This window comes from Galeopterus variegatus, unplaced genomic scaffold (assembly GCF_000696425.1).
Source record: "Galeopterus variegatus unplaced genomic scaffold, G_variegatus-3.0.2 Scaffold1379, whole genome shotgun sequence".
Lineage (NCBI taxonomy): Eukaryota > Metazoa > Chordata > Mammalia > Dermoptera > Cynocephalidae > Galeopterus > Galeopterus variegatus.
In genome coordinates this window covers 304,619-323,871 of record NW_007727490.1, presented here as the reverse complement: position 1 = coordinate 323,871, position 19,253 = coordinate 304,619, and the positions used below count along the sequence as shown (strand labels likewise).

Below are 19,253 nucleotides of genomic sequence, written 5' to 3'. Positions count from 1 at the left end.
TTTTATTACACAAAACAATTACTCCTTGATTTTGTTAAATGCAGATCTGGTAACTTTCCCTCTCTATATTTCCAACTAGCCCTGAGATTCTGATTTAGTAGATCTGGGGATGAGCCTGAATATCGGCATTTCTTAATAATTACAACAGATGATTCTGATGTAAGTGTTCTTGGGGCTCATTCTGAAAAAAATGAGCTTATTGTCCATCCATTTCTTGGATCATAGTGAGTCAGCTCCTTGAGAAGCCTTGAAGGCGTGGCATGGATAAGATTCATAAAGCTGAAGGGAGAGCTGTGTCTAATGCCTGCCTTGCCAGGACAGCCTCACATGGCTCTGACAAGTTCCCTGGACCCTCCACTTCCTCTGGGACGAGAGCGTGTAATTCAAAATGTGGAGCATAAACCATTTCAGGGAAATTAAGATGGAAAGCAATGCCCAGGACACTAAGGATTGGCTAAAATATTTTCTCCCTCACCCCCTGTCCTCTTCATTTGCAGAAGAAAGTATGAAATTGGCTATGAAACAAGAAGAAAATGTGAACAACACAATACAGAAAGTGAAAGATGAAGTACACCCTGTCCAAAAGGTGGCGAAAGCCAAGACAAGTGACACGGAGAAGCACAAATCCCCAAAGAAACTCTTCCCAAACTCGCAGCTTTTCAAGCAGTGGGGTGAGGATCTTCCTGAGGCCCAGCAGCAAGTGGCCCAGGATCTCTTCCAGAAGTTTGGTTACAACGCGTACCTCAGTAACCAGCTTCCACTCAATCGCACCATCCCTGACACGCGGCATTCCAGGTGGGGGGCTCTCAGGCACCTCGATTTGATTTGAGGATGAGCTTTGGGAGCCATGAAAGTCAAGGGATGGAATGAGAGTGGGGGGAGTGGGGAATTGGTAGGGAAGGGGTTCAGGCTGACTGAGCATGGTTCTTGTTTTTATTTTATTTTTATAATGGCAGCTCAAAGAAGATAGCCAGCCAATCCCATATTTACAGCCTCTTGGAGATGACCAGAGATGTCAGAGAAACAGAGATCCTTGAGAATGCTGATAGGATGGGTCTAACTAACAGTGTTACAGGTGGAGAAACTGAAGCCGAGGAAGGCCTTGTGCGGGTCGCACCGAAGTCAGCAGCTCTGCCTCCCCCCTAGAATTTCCCTCACATTCTCTGCTTGGATTCCTCTTTGTCCTTAAGTCTAATTTGAGGAGCCGTCCCTCTGTTGTCCCTTCTTTTCCCTCTCCCATTATTTTCCTCTTTCTACCTCTCCCATCCTCCTTCATACATTTTTTTGGGAAACAGCTTTGCTGAGATATAATTCACATAGTGTATAATTCATCCATTTAAAGTGTGTAGTTCCATGGTTTATAGCATATTCACAGTCATGCGCCATCCCCACACTTTATTTTAAAATATTTTCATCACTTCAAGAAGAAGCCTCAAACCAAGTAGCACCCACTCCCCACTTCCCCACACCTTCCTCATCCCCAGGCAGCCACTCATCTACTCTCTGTCCCTATTAATTTGTCCATTCTGGACCTTTCCTATAAGTGGAATAATATAATATGGGGTCTTCAGTGGCTGGCTTTTTTTTTCTTATTGTAATGTTTCCAAGTGCCATCCATGTATTAATTCTTCATTCCTTTTTATTTCCAAATAACATTCCATTGAATGGATATAGTGGAATAATATAATATGGGGTCTTCAGTGGCTGGCTTTTTTTTTCTTATTGTAATGTTTCCAAGTGTCATCCATGTATTAATTCTTCATTCCTTTTTATTTCCAAATAACATTCCATTGAATGGATATACCACATCTTGTTTATCCATTAGGTGATGGACATTTGGATTGTTTTCACTTTTTGACTACTATAAATAATGCTTCTATGACCATTCATGTACAGGCTTGTGTGTGGACAAATGTGTTCATTTTTTTGTGGGTGTACCCTAGGAGTAGAATTGCTAGGCCACATGATAACTATAGATTTAGCCTTTTAAGAAAGTACCAGACTGTTTTCCAAAGTGACTGCATCATTTTCTATTCCTTCCAGCAGTGTATGAGAGTCCTGAGTTTTCCACATACTCACCAAAATTTATTATTTGTCTTTTTGATTATAGCCATCCTAATAGGTATGAAGTGGTATCTCATGATTTTGATTTAAAATTTCCCTGAGGACTAATGATGTTGAATGACTTTTCATGCACTCATTGCCCATTCGTATATCTTCTTTGGAGAAATGTCTACTTAGAGATCTGCTTTTTAAAATTGGTTTGTCTTTACATTATTGAATTGCAAGAGTTCTTTATATATTCTAGATATAGATTCCTCTCAGAGATATGATTTTCAAATGTTTAATCCCATTGTGTAGGTTGTCTATTCACTTTCTTGATGGTCTTCTTTGAAACACAAGAGTTTTAAATTTTGATGGTGTCCAATTTATCTGTTTTATCTTTGATTGCTTGTGCTTTTGGTGTCATATCTAAGAGACCATTGCTTAATGCAGAGTCATGAAAGTTTATGCCTATGTTTTCTTCTAAGAGTTTTATGGTTTTAATCTTAAATTTAGATCTTTTGTGGATTTAAAATTTTTTTGTACATGGTGTGACGTAGGGATCCAACTTTATTCTTTTGCATGTGGCTATCCAGTTGTCCTATCACCTTTCATTGAAGAGTCTACTCTTTCCACTTTGTACTGTCTTGGCAATTTTGTTGAATTCAACTGGTAATAAATGTAAGGATTTATTTCTGGATATCCATCCTATTCCATTGATCTACAGGTCTATTCTTATTCCAGTAACACATTGTTTTGATATCTGTATTTTTGTAGTAAGTTTCAAATGTGAGACACGCAAGTCTTCCAACGTTCTTCTTCATTTTCAAGATTGGACCTTGAATTTCCATGTTAGTTTTAGGATTAGTTTGTCAATTTCTTCAAAGAAACCAGCAGGCTTTTGATAAAGATTTCATTGAGTCTGTAGATCAATTTGTGAAGTATTGCATTTTAACAATTAAGTCTTCCAGTCCACAAACCTGGGAGATCTTTCTATTTATTTAGGTCTTCTTTTCTTTCGACAATGTTTTGAGTTTTCAGAGTACAAGTTTTTCACTTTACTTAAATTTATTCCTTAGTATTGTCTTTTTGACATTATTGGAAGTGATTTTTTTTTTTAAATTGACAAATGAAATTGTATGTATCTATCATGTACAACATGATGTTTTGAAATATATGTACATTTTGGAATGGCTAAATTTAGCTCATGAACACATGCATTACCTCACATCATTTTTGTGGTGAGAACATGTAAAATTAGTCTCTTAGCATTTTTCAAGAATACTATACATTTAAAAAAATTCTTTTGATTGAAACATATTGATTGTACATATTTATGGGGTTCAATGTTTGAATTTCAATACGTATATGCAATGTGTTGATCTATTCAGGGTAATTAGCCTATTCATCATTGCAAAACTTAATCACTTCTTTGCAATGTGCACATTTGATCTCCTCTATTCTAGTTGTCTTAATGTGGGTTTGATTTGCATTTCCCTGATGATTAGAAGACATAACAATCATAAATATATATGCAACCAACATCAGAGCAGCCAGATTTATAAAGCAAACACTATTAGACCTAAAGAATGAGATAGACACTAATACCCAAATAGCAGGGGACCTGAACACCCCACTCTCATTATTGGACAGATCATCTACACAAAAATCAATGGAGAAACAGAAGATCTAAACAGCACTTTAGACCAATTGGACTTGGCAGATACCTACAGAACACCTCATTTACATTTCCTGATGATTAGTGATGTTGAACATTTTTTCATGTACCTATTGGACATTTGTATGTCTTCTTTTGAGAAATGTCTTTTGAACTCCCTTGCCCATTTTTTAGTTGGATTATTTATTTTTTTTACTATTGAGTTGTTTGAGTTTCCTGTATATTCTGACAATTAGTCCCTTATTGGTACATAGTTTGCAAGTATTTTCTCCCATTCTGCAGGTTGCCTTTTCATTCTGTCGATTATCTCCTTTGCTGTACACAAGCTTTTCAGTTTGATGTAATTCCATTTGTTTATTTATTTATTTTTTAAATTACATATATTTAATGTAATTTTATTTTATTTATTTATTTTTTATTTTAATTTATCAATATACAATGTAGTTGATTTTGTGTCACTTTACCAATTCCTCCTTTTCCTCCCTCCCTCCCCCCTCTTCCCCCCTCCATCGTCATCATATCTGTGATTGTTGTGTCTTCTACCCCTGCCATTTATTTGTTTGCATATTTATTTACTTTAGCTCCCACAAATAAGTGAGAACATGCAGTAATTCTCTTTCTGTGCCTGACTTATTTCACTTAATATAGCTTTCTCTAAGTCCGTTCATGTTGCTCCGAATGGTAGTATTTCACTTTTTTTAAAAGATGCAGACTGACTGATTGGATTAAAAAGATGGGCTCAACAATATGCTGCCTTCAAGAGACTCACCTCACCTGTAAAGACACACATAGACTAAGAGTGAAAGGATGGAAAAAGATATACCATGCAAATAGAAATGAAAAAAGAGCTGGAGTAGCTATTCTTATATCAGATAAAATAGTCTTTAAACCAAAAACCATAGAAAGAGATAAAGAAGGCCACTAAATAATGATAAAAGATACCATCTTGATACAGGTGGTGCTCAGTTTCCCTGGGTTTAGTTTTCAGGACACGTCTCTGGGTTTCTAGCCACTCCTGAGGTCTCAGCCCCCCTCCTCTGAGCTCTCCCCTGGAGGAAAGTTACTCTTCCATTTAGACCTATTTTTAGCACTAACATAGGGAAAGTGAGACCTCAAGGGGCTGGCTTATGCAAATCCAGTGGCTGGGCATGCTCAGTAGAGAGCATTCTTGAATATGCTTGGTGCATGTGATAGGGTCTGACCAGTGAACATGCTCCAGGAAGGGACTGACTGAGCATGTGCAAGACTAAATGTTACATAACTGGGAGCCACCCCCTTAACCAAATATTTATAAGATAGAGAAACTATAAAAGCTGAATCCCAGCTGAAGGCAGGGTTGTTGCTCGCTCTCCTGGAGGCCACCTGCACTTTGCTGGCTGAGGTGTATATACTTTATTTTGTATCAAACTTCCTTTCAGCAAGCAGCTGCTCTTCTCTTGAGCCAGCCTGCACTTTGTACTGAACTTTGTGTTTTTCTTTCTTTTGTGTTAAACTTGATCTCTGTCCTGAACTTACTTTTGTGTTAAATTTGGTATGGGCTCTGCTCACTCTCTGGAGCTATGCCTCACTCTCTCTGTGGAAACTGTATTTCTTGCCTGTTATATTAAACTTATTCTCACTTTCTACCATGACTCTGCCCTTGAATTCTTTCCTGCGGCGGAGTCAAGAAGCTGGTAAGAGGACGGGTGGTTGAGGCCAACTATTGGGCCCCCGAACCCTGCCTCTGACACCAACCTCACCCCAGTTTGACTGGCTATTAAAAAGACAGAAATAAGCAACACTGGCAAGGATGTGGAGAAAGGGTACACTTTCTACATTGTTGGTGGGATTATAAATTAGTACAGCTGTTATGGAAAACAGTATGGAGGTTTCTCAAACAACTACAGACAGAACTGCCATATGACTCAGCAATCCTGTTACTGGGTATATACCCAAAGGAATGGGAAGCATCACGTCAAAGGGACATCTGTACCCCCATATTCATCACAGCTCTGTTTCCAAAAGATATGGAACCAATTTAAATATCCATTGACAAATGACTGGATGAAGAAAATGTGGTACATATACATAATGGAATACCACTCAGCCATAAAAAAGAATGAAATCTGCCATTCACAGCAACGTGAATTAGCTTTGAGGAAATTATGTGAAGTGAGCTTTTAGAAACTAATGTTGAGTGAAATAAGCAAAGCACAGAGGGAAAAATACCACATGTACTCCCTTATAAGTGGGAGCTAAGAGAGAAAGAAGGCAGATGGAGAGGGTTGAGAGTTATCATTGAGAGGTGTTGATTTACTCCTGGCATTTTATTGATTTTTGTTTGGATGTTTTAAGTATCTTTTGCTCCTTTCTTTCTGATTTACTGTTTGTCTTCTGTGTTTGCTGTTTTTGGGGGATGGTAGATAAACATTTTTTTTTCTCTATTGTTAGCATTTTAATTTTACTGGTTGGTTTTGTGCTCTCTTGAGTATTCAAGGTAGTAATGGTTGGTTTTTAGGTACCAGACCCAGTACTCCCTTGAGAATTTTTTGTAAGTCTGGTCATGTGGTAGTGAACCCCACAGTTTTTGTTTGTCTGGGAAATATACAATTTGACTTTCACTTCAGAAGGATAGCCTTGATGGGTAAAATATTCTTGGCTGGCAATTTTTGTCTTTTAGTATTTTGAATATATCATCCCATTCTCTTCTGACTTTCAGGGTTTCTAATGAAAAGTCTGATTTACTCTGATAGGGGCTCCCTTGTAGGTAACTTGATGCTTCTCTCTTTCAGCTTTTAAGATTCTTTCTTTGTCTTTGAATTTTGCCAATTTGACTATAACATGTCTTGAAGAGGATCTTTTTGGGTTGAATATGTTTGCAGATCTTTGAGCCTCCTGAATCTGAAACTCTTTATTATTCCCTGTACCTGGGAAGTTTTCTGCTATTATTCCATTGAATATGTTTTTAATGCCATTTCCTTTTCCCTCCCCTTCTGGAATACCCATGATTCAGATATTTGAGCACTTAAGGTTGTCTGTTATCTCTCTTAGATTTTCCTCAAGTTTTTAAATTCTTTTTTCTTTGTCTGCCCATGTTATTTTGAACAAGCCATTCAAGGTCAGAAATTCTCTCTTCTGCTTGTTCTAGCCTGCTGGTTAAGCTCTCTGTTGTGTTTTTGATTTCACTGAATGAATCCTTCAGCTCCACAAGCTGTGCTACATTCTTTTTCAGGTCATTGATTTCTTTGTACATTTCCTCCTTCAGATCCTGTATACTTTTCCTTATTTTGTTGTGTTGTCTAACCGATTCTTTTTGTATCTCATTTAGTTTCCTTAGAATTGTCGCTCAAAATTCCTTGTCAGTCATTTCAAGGACTTTCTGTTCTATAGGATCTAGAACTTGAGAGCTGTTATATTCCTTTGGTGGTGTCGTACTTTCTTAGTTTTTCATATTTCTAACATCTCTCCACTGGTGTTTAGTCACTGTGGCAAAGGCTTTCATGGTCCATTTGTTCCACCCTGGTGTCTGCAGCAGTGGCTGGGAGTTTTGCTGATGCTCAGCTGCCTGTTGCTGCCTCAAGGCCTGTGGGTTAGTGGTTCCGGCCTCTCTGAGGCAGGGACTCACCAGGCCTGGATCCTGTGGGGGTTGCCTGGTCAGAGCTGGGGGTTGGCAGTTCCTCCATCTGTTTATTTTTACTTCTGTTGCTTGTACTTTTGTGGTCTTATTCATAAAATCTTTGCCTAATTCTATGTCCTGTAATGTTTTTTTCTGTGTTTTCTTCTAGAAGTTTTGTAATTTCATGTCTTATGTTTAACTCTTTTATCCATTTTGAGTTGATTTTGTATTTTGTGTATGGTAAGAGACAGGGATATAGTTTCATACTTCTACACATGGATATTCAGCTGTCCTTTCCCCAATGTATGTTTTTAGAGCCTTTATTGAAGAGCAATTAGCTGTACATATGTGGGTTTATTCCTGGGCTTTCTAGTCTGTTCCATTGGTCTAAGTGACTGTTTTTATGCCAGTACCATGCTGTTTCAGTTACTATAACTTTGTAGTATAATTTGAAGTCAGGTTGTATAATGCCTCCCACTTTACTCGTTTTGCTCAGAATTGCTTTGGCTATTCGAGATCTTTTGTTGTTCTATGTGAATGGTAGGATTACTTTTTCTATTTCTGTGAAGAATGTCATTGGTAATTTGATAGGGATTGCACTGAATCTGCAGATCACTTTGATCTGGGGCACTTTCACAATGTTAATTCTTCCAATCCATGGGCATGGAATGTCTTTCCATCTTTTTGTGTTCTCTTTAATTTCTTTCAATAGTGGTTTGTAGTTCTCATCATAGACATCTTTCACCTCCTTGGTTAAATTGATTCCTAGGTATTTTACTTTTTTGGTGTGGGGGTGACTATTGTAAGTCTGCTTGCTTTCTTTATTTCTTTTTCTGCTAGTTCATTGTTGGAGTATAAAAATGCTACTGATTTTTGTGTATTGATTTTGTATCCTGCAACTTTACTGAAATTGTTTATCAGCTCTGAAAGTTTTTTTGGTAGAGTCCTAGGTTTGTCTATATATAGATCATGTTGCCTGCAAACAAGGACAACTTGATTTCATCTTTTCCATTGTGGATGCCCTTTATTTCTTTCCCTTGCCTGATTGCTCTGGCTAATACTTCTAGTACTATGTTAAATAGGAGTGATGATAGTGGAAATCCTTGTTTCATTCTCATTCGTAGAGGAAAAGCTTTCAACTTTTCCCCATTCAGGATGATGTTAGCTGTGGGTTTGTCATATATGACTTTTATTGTATTTAGATGCTTTCCTTCTATACCTAACTTGTTAAGTTTTTATCATAAAGTGATGTTGAATTTTATCAAATGCTTTTTCTGCATCTATTGAGATGATCATCTTTCATTTTTTTGGTGTAGTGTATCACATTTATAGTTTTGCATATGTTGAACCATCTTTGCATCCCTGAGATGAATCCCACTTGATAAGTGTGTATAATCTTTTTAATGTGCTGTTGGATTCTGTTTGCTAGCACTTTGTTGAGAATTTTTGCATCTAAGTTCATCAAGGATATTGGCCTGGGTAGTTTTCTTTTTTGTGTTGTTTTATCTTTGGTTTTAATATCAGGGTGATGCTGGCCTCATATAATGAGATTGGGAGGCTTCCCTGTGCTTCAGTTTTTTGGAATAGTTTGAGAAGAATTGTTGTAAAATCTTTCCTAAAAGTTTGGTAGAATTCAGCAGTGAAGCCATCCAGTTCTGGGCATTTCGCTTCCCTGTGCTTCAGTTTTTTGGAATAGTTTGAGAAGAATTGTTATAAAATCTTTCCTAAAAGTTTGGTAGAATTCAGCAGTGAAGCCATCCAGTTCTGGGCATTTCTTTGCTGGGAGACTGTTGATTACTGATTCAATCTCATTATTCTTTATTGGTATGTTTAGGTTTTCTATTTCTTCTTGGTTCAGTCTTGGTAAGGTATATGTGCCCAGAAATATATCCATTTCCTCTAGACTTTCAAATTTATTGGTGTATAGTTGTTCATAGTAGTCTATAATGATTCTTTGTATTTCTGTGGAATTAGTTGTAATATCTCCTTTTTCATTTCTGATTTTTGGTATTTGGGTCTTCTCTTTTTTTTGGACAGTCTAGCTAATAGTTTGTAAATTTTGTTTATCTCTTCAAAAAACCCCCCAACTTTTTGTTTCATCTATCTTTTGTATCATCTTTTTGATCTCTATTTCATTTAGTTCTGCTCCAATCTTTGTTATTTCTTTCCATTTAATAATTTCAGGGTTAAATTGTTCTTTCTTTTCTAGTTCCTTGAAGTACAACACTACGTTATTTATTTGCAATCTTTCAACTTTTTTGATTTAAGCACTTATCGTAATAATCTCCCCTCTTAGTACTGCTTTTGCAGTATCCCATTGGTTTTGTAAGTTGTGCTTGGATTTTCATTTGTTTCAAGGCATTAAAAAAAATTTCCTGCTTTATTTCTTCTTTGATCTATTGGTCATTCAGGAGTATGTTGTTTAATTTCCATGTATTTGTATAGTTTTCAAAGTTTTGCTTGTTGTTAATTTCTAGTTTTATTCCACTGTGGTCTATAAATATACTTGATATGATTTCAATCTTTTTACACTTTTTGAGACTTGATTTGTGGCCGAACATGTGGTCTATCCTGGAGCTGATTTTTGTGAGCTGATGCGAAGAGTGTACATTCTGCAGTAGTTGGATAAACTGTTCTGTAAATATCTGTCAACTCCATTTGGTCTAAAGTGTCATTTAAATCCAATGTGTCTCTGCTAATTTTTTGTCTCCATGATCTGTCCAATGCTGAGAAAGAGATATTAAAGTCCCTAACTATTATTGTGTTGGGGTCTATCTCTTCCTTTATGTCCAATAATAATCACTTTATATATTTGGGTGCTCCGATGTTGGGTGCCTATGTCTTTAGGGTTGTTGTGTCTTCTCACTGCATTGATTTTTTTATCATTATATAATGTCCTTCCTTATCTCTTTTTATAGTTTTTGGTTTAAAGTATATTTTATCTGATATAAGTATGGCAAATCCTTAAAAAAGATATAATGAATATCTTTTTCCATCTCTTTGCTATTAGTCTATGTGTGTCTTTATTTATTTATTAAGTTTTTTGTAGGCAGCATATAGTTGGGTCTAGTTTTTTAATCCATTCAGCCAGTCTATATTTTAAGTGGGGAATTTAATCCATTTACATTCAGGGTTGTTACTGAAAGGTATTGCCTTATTCCTGCCATTTAAGTTTTTTGTTGTAGTTTTATATTTTTTTCTTCCTTTTGTCTCTTTTTGTAGTGATAAAATACATTTTCTCTCTCTTTCTCATTTGTGTCTCAGTTCTACTACTGGATTTAATTCTTTCTCATGTATTCATGATGATAGTTATCACTCTTTTGATTTCAGTTGTAGGTTTCCCTTGAGGATTTCTCATAGGGCTGGTGTTGTGGTGGTGAATTCCTGCAGTTTTTGTTTGTCTGGGAAATATACTATTTTTCTCCTTTGTTTCTTAAGGATCACTTTGCTGGGTATAGTATTCCTGATTGGCATTTTTTTTCTTTTTGTACTTTGAATATATATTTCCACTTTCTCTTGGCCTGTAGGGTTTCTGTTGAAAAGTCTGATGTTAGTCTGATAGAGATTTCCTCAAAGGTGATTTGAGGCTTTTCTCTTGCTGTTTTTAGAATTCTTTCTTTGTCTTTGACTTTTGACAATTTGACTATACTGTAGGGTTTCTGTTGAAAAGTCTGATGTTAGTCTGATAGAGATTTCCTCAAAGGTGATATGATGCTTTTCTCTTGCTGTTTTTAGAATTCTTTCTTTGTCTTTGACTTTTGACAATTTGACTATAATGTGTTTTGGGGAGGTTCTTTTGCAGTTGAATCTGTTTGGTGATCATTGACATTATTGGATCTGGGAGAACATAGCTCTCTCAATACTTGGGACGTTTTTGGCTATTATTTTATTAAATAGGCTTTCAATGCCTTTTCCTTTCTCTTCACCTTTTGGCACAACCATAATATGGATGTATGTATGCTTAAGGTTGTCTGAAAAATCTCATAGACTTTCTTTATTTTTTAAAATTCTCTTTTCTTTTTTTTTGGTACAACTGGGTTAATTAAAAAAGCCCATCTTCTAGTTCAGAAATTCTTCTACTTTTTCTAGATTATTGCTTAAGCTCTTCATTGTATTTTTTCTTTTACTGAATGAATTCCTCGGTTCTAGGATTTCTGCTGGTTCCTTTTTGTTGTTCATCTCTCTTTGTTGAGTTTATCATACATGTCCTCGATTGTTTATTAACTTTGTTGTGATTTTTATCTATTTTTTCTTGCATCATGTTGAGTTTCCTTAAGATTGCCGTTTGAGATTCCTCTTCAAGCATTTCACCCGTTTCCTGTTGTTTTGGGTGTGGTATTGAAGAATTATTTTCTTCTTTTTGGGATGTCGTGTTTCCCTGTTTTTTCATGCTTTTCATATCTCTACACTGATGCCTGGTCATCTGGGGGTTTAGTTGTTTTGAAACATTTTCATAGTGGTTTTTGAGGGAACGACTTTTAACTGTGGAAGTGTTCTATACTGATAGTCAGGTTGGGTGTTGTAGGTTTGGTTCTGGGTGAGTGCAGTGGTAAGTGCTGGCTTTCTCCCCACATGCTCTCTGCTGGTTCCGGTGGGCTTGTTTTGTCAGGCAGGCCTCTGAGCTCCCAGGGATGATGGGTGTGGATCTAGGCAGCTTACACACCCCACACACTCTCTGTTTGTGTGGATGGGCTTGCAGTGTCAAGTAGGCCTCTGAGCTCCTGGGGAAAGACTGGCAAAGAGGACTGGCACAGTCACTGCTTGTCCACTGGGGTAGGGGTGGGAGTGCTGAGTTGGGCAGGGCTCTGAGCTCCTGGAGGAAGGTTTGCTTGTGGGTTCTGGTGGGAGATTAACCACTTTGGGGTCTCTCAGTACTCGGAAGAGATGGGCTTTGAGTAATCCTTTGCATCTTCGTCACCCAGGGGAAGTGGGGTGACAAATCCGTAGGGGGCAAAGCAACAAGATTCCATATTTCAATGAGATAATGTGATATTTGTCTTTCTGTACCTAGCTTATTTCACTTAACGTAATATCCTCCAGGTTCATCCATGTTGTCACAAATGATGGGATTTCCTTTTTTATGGCTAAATAGTATTCCATTCTGTATAAATATATTTTTAATCCATTCATCAGGTGATGGATAATTAGGTTGATTTTATATACTGGCTACTGTGAATAATGCTGCAATTAACATGGGAGTGCAGATATATCTTCAACATACTGACTTCTTCATTATATAGTAGTTCTATTTTTAATTTTTTGAGGAACTCCATACTGTTTTCCATAATGGCTGTACTAATTTACATTACCACCAACAGTGTGCAAGGGTTTTTCCACATCCTTGACAACTCTTGTTATCTTTTGTCTTTTTGATATTAGCCATTCTAAAAGGTGTGAGGTAATATCTCACTGTGGTTTTAATTTACATTTCCCTGATGATTAGTGATGTTGAGCATCTTTTAATATACTTATTGGCCATTTATATATCTTCTTTTGAGAAATGTCTGTTCAGGTCTGTTGCCCATTTTTTATTTCTTTTCTTGCTATTGAATTATTTGAGTTCCTTATATATTTTGGATATTAACCTTTTATCAGATTGTAGTTTGCAAATATTTTCTCCCACTTGGTAGGTTGTCTTTTCACTCTGTTGATTGTTTCCTTTGCTGTACACAGGTTTTTAGTTTGATGTAATCCATTTTGTCTACTTTTTAAATTTTATTGCCTGTGATTTTTATGTTATACCCCCCAAAATCATTGCCCAGATCAGTGTCATTGAGCTTTCCCCCTATGTTTTCTTCTAGTAGTTTTATATAGTTTGGGGTTTTATGCTTAAGTCCTTAATCCATTTTGAGTGATTTTTGTATATGATGCGATGTAAGGTTCTAATTTCATTTTTCTGCTTGTGGATATACAGTTTTCCCAGCACCATTTATTGAAGAGACTGTCCTTTTCCCAATTTGTGTTCTTGACGGCTTTGTTGAAAATCTGTTGACAGATTTATTTCTGAGCTCTCTATTCTGTTCCAATGGTTTATATGTTTGTTTTCATTCCAGCACAATGCTATTATTGATTACTATAGTTTTATATTGGATTTTGTAGTTGGGTAGTGTGATGCCTCCAGCTTTGTTCTTTTTGCTTAAGATTGCTTTGACTATTTGGGGTCTTTTGTGATTCCATATGAACTTTAGGATTGATTTTCTATTTCTGTGAGAAAATATCATTGGAATTTTGATAGAGATTGCATTGACTCTGTGGATCACTTTGGGTAATATGGACATTTTGACAATATTAATTCATCCAATCCAATGAGATATCTTTCCATTTATTTGTATCTTCTTTAATTTATTCCTTTAATGTTTTATAGTTTTCATTGTAGAAATCTTTCACCTCCTTGGTTAAATTTATTTGTAAGTATTATTTTTTATTTTTAAATTTAATTGTACATATTTCTGTAGTACAATGTGTTGCTTCAATACATGCATATATTGTACAGTGATTCACTTGAGGCAGATAACATATCCATCCCCTAAACATTCATCTTTTCTTTGTGGTTATTAGAGTTAACATCCTCTTTTCTAGCTATTTATAAATATACAGTATATTATTAGCTCTAGTCAGTCTATAACACCGGAATTTATTCTTCCATCTACCAGTAGCTTTGTACCAATGAATCCACCTCTTTCCCTACCTCCTATCCTCCTGTCTCCCTCCCCTGTAATAACCACAATGCTACTCTCTATTTCTAGAAGTTCAACTTAATAATAATATTATTAATTTTTAGCTGTCACATATAAAGAGCGTGTGTTATTTATCTTTCTGTGCCTGACTTATTTTGCTTAACAGAGTGTCTTCCAGGCTCTTCCACATTGGTATAAGTGACAGGATTTTATTCTTTTTCATGGCCGAATAGTATTCCATCATGTATATATGCCACATTTTCTTTATACATTTGCCTTGGGTTGAATATCCCCCCAAAACTTAATTCCCAGTGTAACTGTTGGGGGTGGAAAATCCTATTATGGTAATTGAAAGGTGGGGCCTTGAAGAGGTGATTAGATTATAGGACCATGCCATAGTGAATGGATTAATAATGGTGGTCAAGGGCATGGTTCTGAGGGCCTTAAAAGGAGAGTGCATGAGGAACATTCTCTCTGTCTGCTTCCACCATCTTGCAATGTGAGACCCTGGCTCAATTTCACCACCACCAGATGTGTTCCTTGGACTTTGGACTTCCCAGCCTCAGAAAGCATAAGCAATAAATTTTTCTTTCTTATAAATCACCCAGTTCCAAGCATTTTGTTATAAGCAACAGAAATGGACTAACACACCATTCATCTGTTGAGGGACACCTGGGTTGATTCCATATCTTGGCTCTTTTGAAAGGTGCTGTAATAAACATGGGAGTGCAAATATTTCTTCAGTATGTGAATCTCCTTTCCTTTGGATAAATACCCAGGAATAGGATTGCTGGGTCATATGGTAGTTCTATTTTTAGTTTTTTGAAGAACTTTTACACTTTTTTCCATAATGGCTGTACTAATTTACATTCCCATCTACAGTGTATAAGAGTTCCTCTTTCTCCACAATCTTGCTAGCATTTGTTACTTTTTGTCTTTTTGATAATAGCCATTCTAACGGTGGTGAGTTGATAACTCATTGTGGTTTTGATCTGCATTTCCCTATTAGTGATGTTGAGCATTTTTTCATATATATCTGTTGTCCATTTGTATGTCTTCATTTTAGAAATGTCTTTTCAGGTCATTTGCCCATTTTAAAATTGGATTATTCTTTTTTTTTTTTTTTGCTTTTAAGTTCCTTGTATATTCTGGATATTAATCCCTTGTCAGATGAGTAGTTTGCAAATATTTTCTCACATTTGGCTGGTTACCTCTTTGCTCTGTTGATTGTTTCTTTTACTGTGCAGAATCTTTTTAGTTTGATTTAATCCTATTTGTATATTTTTGCTTTTGTTGTCTGTGCTTTAGAAGTATCCATAATTTTTGCCCAAACCAATGTTGTGGAGTGTTTCTCTATGTTTTCTTCTGCTAGTTTTATAGTCTTGGTTCTTAACATTCAAGTCTTTAATCCACTTTCAGTTGATTTTGGTATGTACTGAGAAACAGGGGTCTAGTTTCTTTCTTCTGCATATGGATATCCAGTTTTCCCAGCATCATTTATTGAAGAGGCTGTTCTTTCCTCAATGTATGTTCTTGGCATCTTTGTCAAAGATCATTTGACTGTGGATTTGTGGGTTTATTTCTCAGTTCTCTGTTCTGTGCCATTGGTCCATGTATTTGTTTTTATGACAGAACCATGCTGTTTTGATTACTGTAACTTTCTCATATATTTTTAAGTCAGGTAGTGTAATGCCTCTAGCTTTGTACTTTTTGCTCAGGATTGCTTTGGCTATTTGGGGTCTTTTGTGGTTCCATGTAAATTTTAGGATTGTTTTTTCTATTTCTATGAAGAATGTCATTGGCATTTTGATAGAGACTGTGTTGAATCTGTACTTTGCTTTGGGTGTATGGTCATTTTGACAGTATGAATTCTTCCAATCTATGAACATGGAATATCTTGTTTTTTTGTATTCTCTTTTATTTCTTTCATTGTGGAATGCTCTGTATATTTCTGTTAGGTCTATTTAGCTTACGGTGTAGCTTAAGTCTGATATTTCTGATATTTCCTCATTTATTTTCTGCCTGAATGATCTGTTTATTGCTGAAAGTAGGGTATGATATCCCCTTCTATTATTGTATTATAGCCTCTCTCTCACTTCAGATCTATTAATATTTGCTTTATATATTTAGGTGCTCCAACACTGGGGGCAAGTATTTTTACAACTGATGTATCCTCATGATGAATTGATTCCTTTATCATTATATAATGACCTCATTTTTCTCATTTCATAGTTTTTTGACTTAAGGTTTGTTGTATTTTATATGAGTATAGCTGCTACTCCTCTCTTTTGGTTTCCATTTGCATGGAATATCTTTTTCCATCCCTCCACTTTCAGTCTATGTGTGTCCTCATAGGTGAAGTGAGTATCTTGTAGGCAGCACATAATTGAGTCTTGTTTTTTTTATTTTTGTTTTAAATCCATTCAGCCACTCTATATCTTTTGATTGGAAAATTTAATCCATTTACATTCAAGGTGATTATTGATAGGTAAGATCTTACTACTTTCATTTTATTAATTGTTTTTTGTTTTTGTTTTGTGGATCCTTTGTTCCTTCCTTAGTCTCTTTCTTCCTTTGCAATTGAGTGATTTTCTGTAGTTATATGCTTTGATAACCTGCTTTTTATTCTTGGGGTATCAACTATAAGTTTTTGCTTTGTTGTTACCATGAGACTTACAAAGAAAATCTTACAGTGTGTATTAGTCTGTTTTTATGTTGCTATAACAGAGCACCTGAGACTGGGTAATTTGTAAAGAAAAGAGGTTTATTTGGTTCATGATTTGGCACAGCTGCATCTTGCATGGGCCTCAGGCTGCTTCTACTCATGGTGGAAAGTGTCACGCAGCCAGCGGGTACAAGCAGATCACATGATGAGAGGAAGCAAGAGAGAGAGAGAGGGGAGGTGCTGGGGTCTTTTAAACAACCAGCTCCCATGGGAACTAATAGAACGAGATCTCACTCACAACCCCACCCCCCAGGGAGAGCATTAATCCTTTCATGAGGGATCCACCCCCATGACTCAAACAGCTCCCAACACTGCCACATTAGGGATCAGACTTTCACATGAGTTTCAGGGGGACAATAACATCCAGTTTCTATCATAGTGACAACAGGTTATTTAAACCTGATGACAACTTTGATTACAATAAAACAAAAAAGTCTACACTTATACTTCATTCTCCCCACCTCCATTTTAGATTTTTAATGTCACGATTTACATCTTTTTATATTGAATATCCCTTAACAAATTTTTGTAGCTATTGTTTTTAATAGTTTTGTCTTTTAACCTTCATAGTAAATAGATAAATGACGTACATACCACCATTACAGTATTATTCTAAATTTGACTGTGCTCTTACTTTTACCAGTGAGTTTTATACTTTTGTATGTTTTTGTATTATTAATTTAAGATTCTTTTCTTTCAGCTTGAAGAATTCCCTCTAATATTTCTTGTAAGACAGGCCTGGTGACCATGAACCTTCTCAGCCTTTGTTTGTCTTTATATATCTGTTATTGCTGTAGGACAGCTTTGCCAAGTACAATATTCTTAGCTGGCAGATTTTCCCTCAGCTCTTTGAATATATCATCTTACTGTCTTCTGGCCTGTAAGGTTTCTGCTGATAAATCGGCTGGCAGCCTTATTGGACTTCCTTATATGTTTCCTCCTCCTCCTCCTCCTCCTCCTCTTCTTCTTCTTCCTGATTTCAGGGTTCTCTTTACATCTTGATTTTTGATAGTTTGATTCTATATCTTGGAGTAGTCTTGTTTGGATTGAATCTAATTGGAGACCTTTGACCTCCCTGTACCTGGATATTTATATCTTTCTCCAGGTTTGGGAAGTTTTCTGCCATCAGTTCTTTAAGTAAGCTTTCTACCCCCTTGTCTTTCTCTTCTTTAACTCCTATAATTAAAAAATTTGCTCTTTTGATGCTGCCCAATATATCTCACATGCTTTCTTCATTCTTTTTTTCTTTTTTGATTTTTTTTTTCATTAAATTTTTATTTTGTCAATATACAATGTATTAGATTATTATGGCCCATTTTTTTGATTTTTTTTTTCGTTAAATTTTTATTTTGTCAATATACAATGTATTAGATTATTATGGCCCATCACCAACATCTTCATTCTTTTTTATTTCTCCTCTGACTATATATTTTCAAATAATCTGGCTAAGAGTTCACAGAATTTTTTCTTTCTTCATTCTTTTCTATTTCTCCTCTGACTATATATTTTCAAATAATCTGGCTAAGAGTTCACAGAATTTTTTCTTCTGCTTGATCAATTCTGCTGTTGATGCTCTCTACTGCATTTTTAAATTTTCTTCATTATATTTTTCAGCTCTAGAATTTTTGTCTGATTAAAAAAATTCAATCTCTTAAATTCTAGTTTTTCTCATTTATTGTTTTCCTCATCTTATTGAATTGTTTCTCTGTACTTTCTTGAAGTTCTTTGATCTTCCTTGAAAGTTATTTTGAATTTTTTGGTCAGGCAGTTCATACATCTCCATTATTTTGGGGTTGGTCACTGAAGCTTTATTTTGTTCATTTGATGATGTCATATTTGCCTGATTGTTCTTGATTCTTGTGGCTCTGCATTTGTGTCTGCTCATTTGAAAAAGCAGGCACTTATTCCAGTCTTCACAGACTAGCTTTGTCTGAATAAGTCCTTCACCAGTCAGTTTGTCTGGAGATTCTTGGCAAGCTGCCTATGTGTTCATGGGTGGCCTTGCCTGGGGCTTGGGTCAGCAGATGGGTGGGCTTGGAGACTGGATTCACTGGGATGGACCTGTTGATGGAGTCTGCTGGGGTGGACCTGCAGCCTATAACCCTGGGGGCCAGCCTGAAGCCTGAGTCCACAGGGACTGGTCTGGACCTGGGGTGGGCCTTTAGCCTGGGTGTGCAAGGGTTGGCCAGGCACTGGGATGAGACCGGAGCTTGTGTCTTTTGGGAAAGGCCTGGAGTCTAAATCCATGGAGGCAAGTCTGGTCCTGGGTCCAACAGTGCATACTTGGAGCCTAGATCTGCAGTGGTGTTCCTAGAGGCTTGGTCTGAGGAGCTGGCCTGGCACTGGGGTCTACTGGGATAGCTATAAACCCTGGAGCTGCTGGAGCAGGCCCTGAGTCCACTGAAGCCTGGGGTCACTGGAAGAGGCTGACCTGGTGCTAAGGCAGGCAAGGACTCAGGGTCTGCAGGGACTGGCCTGGAACCTGGGATTACCAGTGCTGGTCTGTTCCTGAAGCCACAGCAGCTATGAACATGG

At 36.6% G+C, this 19,253-nt stretch overlaps 1 protein-coding gene across 1 annotated transcript in view; it reads left to right on the top strand.

Annotated features, from left to right (window-relative positions):
* GALNT8 (polypeptide N-acetylgalactosaminyltransferase 8) overlaps positions 1-19,253 on the top strand; it is a 76,122-nt gene that overhangs the window by 2,711 nt on the left and 54,158 nt on the right. Inside the window, exon 2 of the mRNA XM_008576637.1 lies at positions 498-795. Within this exon, the coding sequence (XP_008574859.1) occupies positions 498-795 (298 nt within the window). The remainder of the gene's footprint in view (positions 1-497; positions 796-19,253) is intronic.